The 6598-nt window shown below is 55.9% G+C and overlaps 3 protein-coding genes across 3 annotated transcripts in view; all 3 read right to left on the bottom strand.

Moving 5' to 3' along the window:
• Nucleotides 1-981, bottom strand: part of PTSG_07620 (uncharacterized protein) — a gene marked incomplete at both ends in the record, with an annotated part of 10666 nt that extends 9685 nt beyond the window's left edge. The window contains 3 exons of the mRNA XM_004991360.1: nucleotides 124-213; nucleotides 429-529; nucleotides 834-981. Coding sequence (XP_004991417.1) covers nucleotides 124-213; nucleotides 429-529; nucleotides 834-981 — 339 coding nt within the window. The remainder of the gene's footprint in view (nucleotides 1-123; nucleotides 214-428; nucleotides 530-833) is intronic.
• A 1009-nt stretch (nucleotides 982-1990) lies between these two features.
• PTSG_07619 (uncharacterized protein) lies at nucleotides 1991-5777 on the bottom strand. Its single transcript, XM_004991359.1, has 6 exons — nucleotides 3903-5777; nucleotides 3525-3655; nucleotides 3097-3221; nucleotides 2757-3000; nucleotides 2405-2457; nucleotides 1991-2239 (listed from the first exon to the last, which is right to left on the bottom strand). Exons 1-6 carry the CDS (start codon nucleotides 5596-5598, stop codon nucleotides 2158-2160), a joined length of 2331 nt encoding a protein of 776 aa, XP_004991416.1. The 5' UTR covers nucleotides 5599-5777; the 3' UTR covers nucleotides 1991-2157.
• Nucleotides 5778-6255: 478 nt separating this feature from the next.
• Nucleotides 6256-6598, bottom strand: part of PTSG_07618 (uncharacterized protein) — a gene marked incomplete at its 3' end in the record, with an annotated part of 1700 nt that continues 1357 nt past the window's right edge. Inside the window, exon 4 of the mRNA XM_004991358.1 lies at nucleotides 6256-6408. Coding sequence (XP_004991415.1) covers nucleotides 6256-6408 — 153 coding nt within the window. The remainder of the gene's footprint in view (nucleotides 6409-6598) is intronic.

Here is a 6598-nt window from a genome sequence, read left to right as displayed (position 1 = left end):
ACACACACTACACACACACACACACACACACACACACACACACACACACACACACACACACACACACACACACACACACACACACACACACACACACACACACACACACACACAAACACACACCTCCTTGAGAAGTTGTGAGCAGGCCTTGAGGGGCTCCTCTTCGTTTGTCGCGTGGTGCAGCTTGAACTCGTGCGAGCTGATGGACAGCATCTATTAGTGCACGTATGCACGCATACACGCGGGTGTGTGAGCGTTCATCAAGCCAGGCACACTCGCTCGCTCATCCAATGGAGGCGCAAACCAAAGGGCACAAGACCACCCACGTACAGCTGTGCGACAAGCACATGCAACCCTGTGTGAAACACAGTTAGTGATCGCAACACCAATGTTAGCGATCTAAGCTGCTGTTGATGTGCGGGCCATACCATCGCAAGGTCGTGGCACGCCCGCCGGTGCTCCTCTGCTGCCGCAAGCAGCGTTCGCATCTTCGCTTGTATTTGCAGCGTGTAGTCCTGGCATTGTTGGGCTGTGGGAAGGGTGGCCGTGGCGATGGTGGTGTTGGTGGTGTTGTTGAGATGGCGGGGAAGGTGAGGGACGAAAGGGGAAACGCGGAGGTTGATGAGCGTGAAGACGGCAAAGATGTAGAGGATGGTAGACACAGGTAGGACGAAGAGATGCACAAGCAACGACCGCTTCACGTGTGCGCACACGTAGATGCACGCAACGCCTTCGCATACCCTTATGGTTCCAACGTACAGTACCAACGTACAACGCAGAAACACGCACGCACACACACGCACACACACACGCACGCACACACTCTCTCTTACCGCGAGCGACGGCACGATCCAGCTCGGTGTAGAAGACGGGGTCGTCCACCTTGACGCCGCTGGCGTTTGGCATGTCCGGCACGTCAATCTCCTCCATCCCAGACGCCATCTCATCCAACAGCGCCGCGTCCGAGACATGATCAGCCATGGTTGTTGACCCTGCTTGTAATTGGTTGTTGTGGTGTTGGGTCGCGTCGAGAGATCAAGGCATGCGGTGAGCTCCTCTGTTGGAAGGTCGAGACTGCTTTGGTTCAACCGCCTCACATAACACAGCGCAGCATGTTGCTCTCTAGCCACACACACACACACACACACACACACACACACACACACACACACACACACACACACACACACACACACACACACACACACACACACACACACACACACACACACACACACACACACACACGCACACACACACACAAACGCCATCTTGGTGAGCTTGCTGCGCTGACCTTTGAGGTTGGAATCACTGGCGTTGTTGCTGGCTCTCAATGCGACACCGTGGACCAATCTTGTTGTCATGGTCCAGCCTCTGCGTTGTGTAGTTGCTGTACGCCTGTGCGTATCTCTCTCTCTCTGTCTGTCTCCCCTGCGCACTCACACTCACACGCTCACACACGCATACACTCACTCGCACACACACTCGTCCTTGCTCCCTGCTTCTGGTCCTGGCTGCAACTCGCCAAGCGTCACCGCCTCCGCTGTTCCGGTTTGCTGAATGGACGCTGGTGGATGGTTGACGATGCCTTCCTTCTTCGTTGTCGTCTCTGGCGTGCTGCCGAGTTTTGTTGCTGTGCTTCTTGTGTGTTGGAGTGTTTGAGTGGACTGGGACTGTGTCTTGGTCGGCGAGAGCGTCTGTGGTCACGCACCCGTCCTCCTGCATCGCCCCACAGTCATCGCAGTTTGGATGGTATGCCTGACCAAAGCCTGTGGCATGTTGCCAAAACTCCTGTCCTTGAAGATCGTATTGGACCGAAAAAGTCGCGAAACGACAGTGGAGACACGCGACACACAGAAATATGGTGGCTTTTGGGTCTTCGCGTATGTCGCCTCTCCTCTTCGTTCGTGTCTTGTCTCTCCTCTCCAGTCTCCTCTCCTCCCTGATCCCTCTCTCTGTCAACCAACATCACCAGCGGCATGAGAGCGTGTTCCTGTTGTTGCGTTTATTTACTCTCTCTCTCTCCTTCACAGCAAGGATTTGCTTCTCTGAACGATTGCCCAAACGAACATGACAAAAGCAGGAATGTCGACGCACAGTCACATGATACATGAAAAAGCGTTGGTTGGCTGGCTTGCTTCTGCTTCACGCAATGCTCTACAACACTATCTCCTTCTCCTGGCTTGAATTGCTGCGTGTGTCTGGTCGCCGGCGAAACACAGATCGGGAGCGGTGGTGCCTTTCAACAGCCACAAGAGTGAGGTGTCAGTGAGGACATTGGAAAACAAACCATGCGCATGGATACGGTAAACCATGGCGATAATGTGGTGGTGGTGGTGATAATACATGTGCCCTCCATTTCTCAAGCCTCAACTCCCCAACCGCGAAAGCTCAAGTCCCTCACCGCTTCTGTGATGCACGATGCCGCCGGGAGCTGAACCGTCGCCTCAGCCCGCGCTGTCACGCACACACACACACACACACATGATGGGAGCAGCAGCAACAACCACAAAGCCGCCCGTGTGAGGTGAGTGAGTGTTGGGCGAACGTTGTATGCACGCAATCACAGAGAAGTCGGTAAACGCGTCACTGTTCAAGCAATCACACACCCACTCGCGCACACGCACTCACAGCCACACACACACACACACACACACACACACGCACACACACACACACTCACTCGCGCGCACGCACACACACACACACACACTCGCGCGCACGCACACACACACACACACACACGCAGCACTCACGAGGCTGCTGGTAGTCTTGGTGAGAGAGGTGGACGACCCTGTGCGGGATGTGTTAGTGCTGCGTCTGCTCTTTGGTTGTGAGTCCATCAGCGCTTCAAAGGCCGACCGGTAGCGGTCAATGGTGTCAGCCTGTGTTTGCAGTGCCGACGACAATGCGTCCACGCGGCCCTGGCTCTCCACGGGATCGGCAGAGACGGGGTGCTCCTTCACAAAGTGCATGCGGTCGCGTATGCTCGCCGTGTACCTGAGGAAGACAGAGTACGCGAGTGAGATGGGCACACAAGTAGGCAAACAACGCGCACACACGCACGCACACACACACACACACAATATGGCTTACGGGTTGCTAAAGAGGCGAGCAGCGAGGTAGTTTTCGTGCTCGCGCTGGGAGAGGCGGGTGTTGAGGAGGCGCGTGGGCACGTCGTCGCCCGTGGCGTAGACAGGTCGCATCTCAGGCGGCTTGGTCTGCACAGACGAGTCACAGCATCAAGGGCGTCATGGGGAGTGAGCTGCGAGACGTGTAAACTGACGCCATCAACAACGAACCACGTGTAGGGCGTGACACACACACACATCCACATACACAAACACACATGCACACACACAAATGCACAAACACACATGCACACACACAAACGCACAAACACACATGCACACACACAAACGCACAAACACACATGCACACACACACACGAGCACAAACACAAACACATACACATGCACACATGCACGAGCACAACAACGCAACAGCGGGCGATGTACACAGACCGCGTTGGCTGCGTCCTCTGGCAGGACGTGTTTGCCTGCGATGATGGGGTTATCGTCGCCGGTGCTGTAGGCAGACATCTTGATGACGACGTCTTGGGAGTGGCGCGGCCGCCGCGTTGTGCGGCGCAGCTCTGCTCACGGTAAAGGTGCAAGGGGGCAAAGGGATGGGGTGAGTGTACAAACAACGTGAGAAGGACGACAACGTGCATGCATGCATGCGTGCATGTAAGCACTAAGGGGTGAACCTGCGTCGATGTGTTCATCACACAGACATACACAGACACACACACACACAGACATACAGACACAGACACACACACACACACACATACACAGACACACACACGGGCATACAGGCACACACACACAGACACGCACCGAGGAGGTGGGTGAGGTCAACGGCCTGTGTGTCGTAGCGGCGGCGCGATGTTTCTTCATCAATGGGCTCCAGCCGCGGCTTAAATGCGCTGTCATGTGACGTCTTCCTGCTGCTGCTGCTGCTGTTGTTGCTGCCGCCGAGTGTCATGGTGTGGTGGATGAGCTGTGCAGCAGCAGATTCAGACCACCTTCGCCTGTGCTGGCTTCCTGTTGAGTGCGTCGCAGCAGTGCCCGTTGTGCTCTCCACACCATCACTCTGCTGCTGTCGCTGTTGCTGCGGGTGCTTGCTGCTTCTCCATGATTGCCAGAATCTGAAGCTTCCGCCCCTGTTGTGAGGTTCCCTCACTCCCACTCCACCCTCTGCGTCCACTCTACTTCCTCTCTCCTGCTGCATTTTCTGCGGCACCCCATCATCGCTCGCGTCCCCGTTGTGGCCATCATGGCTGTCAACATTGCTGCCGTCTCCCGCGTCCCCACCGTGCTCGAAGCCCTCCTCCACCCCTTTGTCTTTCTCCTTCCCGTTGTTCTTCCCGGCCTCCTCCTTCTCCTCCTCCTCCTCCTCATCCACCACCACCACCTGCTGCTCGTTGATGCCGCCTGTTGTGTGCCGGCGTGTGTGGCGTCGAAAGCGGCGGGAGAGGCGGGGCGACCAGCGGAAACTGATGCGGCGCCGCCGCGTGGATGGGCTGGCCTCACCATTCGCTGCTGTCGTCTCCACGGCTGCTGACGATGGCGATGATGATGATGGCATTGGTGCATCCGATGTGTCTGTTGTTGTGTCTGTGCTTGCGCTTGGCAGTGTTGTTGGGGCTGCGGGCGTATGTGGTGTGGTTGTGCTTGCTCCTGGTGGTGCAGATGATGTGTCATTCGCATCTGGGTTGTGTGTTTGACGGCAGCGTTCGTGCAGCACAAGCGTTTTGCTTCCCTGCCGTTGGTGCATGGCATCCACGGCAGGGTCCCTGATTCGCTTCATGCTTCCGCACGGACGGGATGGTGTGCTGCTATGTACGCCAGTGCGTGCTGGACCCACATCACAGTCCTCGCTGGCACAAAGCGCATGACTGTTGTCGATGTCCTGCGGCGATCCGTGGCGTCGCAGGTCTTCATAGCACCAGTCCAGACTCACGGTATCATCGTCGTTGTCGTCGTCGCTGTTGTTGTTGTTGTTGTGGTGGTGGTGAGGTCGGTGGCGCGAGAGCAGTTCACAGCAGCTGCTGGTGTTGTCTTCATCATCCTCATCGTCAGCAACTGGGAAGACACCAGCAGCGTGGTCATCGTCAGCGCCAAAGGCAGTGCCCCATCGGTTGTTGTGTGTGACTTCCTCGCTGGTGTCGCCCTCTGGTTGAGGTTGCACCGTCATATACCCGCCATCCGCTCGCAAATCATCAGCAAACACCTCCGCTTCACCCTCATCATTATCATCACGAGCTGTGCCACACGGCAAGATGGCCAGGTAGGTGTGCTCTTCCAGCAGTTGGCTGTGTTCGTGTGTCTTGTCTTCTAGCGCCTTGCCGTTCTGCTGTTTCCCTTTCCTCCTGCTCTTCCCCCGCTTGCGCCAACCCTGTTTGCTTGGCGGTGCGGCCTTTTGGCGCCCTCTACCGTCATCACCATCACTTGACGTGCTGCTGTGGCTGCTGTTCTTGCTGCTCTTGCCACGATTGTGACTCCGATTTCGACGCGAGAAGAACGAGAGCATGGCGTGTCGTCTGTTGCCCGTTTGGCCAAGCGTCTATGTAAATGCAAGCATCAGGCTGGCGCCTTGGGTTGTGTTGTATGCCTGGAGTTCCTTGTGTCGTCTTTGTCCTTTCTGTCTTTTACAGAGACAAGACTAGCATCAACCTCAGCAAGCAGCATTCCGTGCTGGTGATGACAGAGAGATGTCTGCGTTGTGCGGGGAAGCGCGCTCCAACCATGCATGCTTCATCTTCGCCACTCCAAACCAACACAGACATCCCAAAACGCCACCTGCATCGTCACGCTGAAAAGTCGTCAGGCAATGGAGACTGAGGCTGAATTCAGTCACAACAGATATGTTGTGTGTGTGTGTGTGTGTGTGTGTGTGTGTGTGTGTGTGTGTGTGTGTGTGTGTGTGTGTGTGTGTGTGTGTGTGTGTGTGCTGTGTGTGTGTGTGTGTGTGTGCTGTGTGCGTGTGTGTGTGTGTGCGTGTGTGCTGTGTGTGCAGTGATGGGAGGCTTGTCTTTTATGAACATGATGCACAAGCACAAAAAGGAAGCGGGGCAGTTACGTTTCAAAACACACCGGAACAAAGAGTGACCAGAATTAGAAGTACAAACCAACCAAGCACCTACAAGCACGCATGAGACGAAGCGCAAAACACCATCAGGGTGGACCGTTAGGTGGGGGAGTTGACGTGTGCTTGGAGGAGGTGGAAAGCTTTGCCAAACACGGCGCACACACGCGAGGCCTCATCCTCGCTTCGCGCCTGGTACAAAAAGTACACACACGTGTCCGAATCGGTCTTGCCAGTCTCAACCACAATCACGTTCTATGGTGCGCGCGGGCGCGTGTGTGTGTTTGTGCGGCAAGAGAAATAAGTACAGCAATGGAGAGGGGGTGGCAGTGCGCGTGATGTGGGTGGCGTGAGTGAAACGAGCAGTGATTGCGTGCATTGATATGTCTGCGTAGGTAAGGTCAAGCATATGATTGCGCGTGCTTTGCTATTGTCGTAGGAGCGT

This window comes from Salpingoeca rosetta (assembly GCF_000188695.1).
Source record: "Salpingoeca rosetta unplaced genomic scaffold supercont1.20, whole genome shotgun sequence".
NCBI classification, from domain to species: domain Eukaryota; class Choanoflagellata; order Craspedida; family Salpingoecidae; genus Salpingoeca; species Salpingoeca rosetta.
Note: the sequence above shows the minus strand (reverse complement) of the source record. Positions and strands in the feature narration are given on the sequence as shown.

Bases quoted from the DNA above. Each gene is read 5' to 3' on its own strand.
- PTSG_07619 (XM_004991359.1), bottom strand. From the start codon at position 5,598: ATGCTCTCGTTCTTCTCGCGTCGAAATCGGAGTCACAATCGTGGCAAG. The intron at 3,656-3,902 runs GTGCGTGTCTGT...TACCGTGAGCAG, and splicing joins TGACCTCACCCACCTCCTCG to AGCTGCGCCGCACAACGCGG. The intron at 2,458-2,756 runs GTGAGTGCTGCG...TGTGCGTGACAG, and splicing joins CCAAGACTACCAGCAGCCTC to CGCGGGCTGAGGCGACGGTT.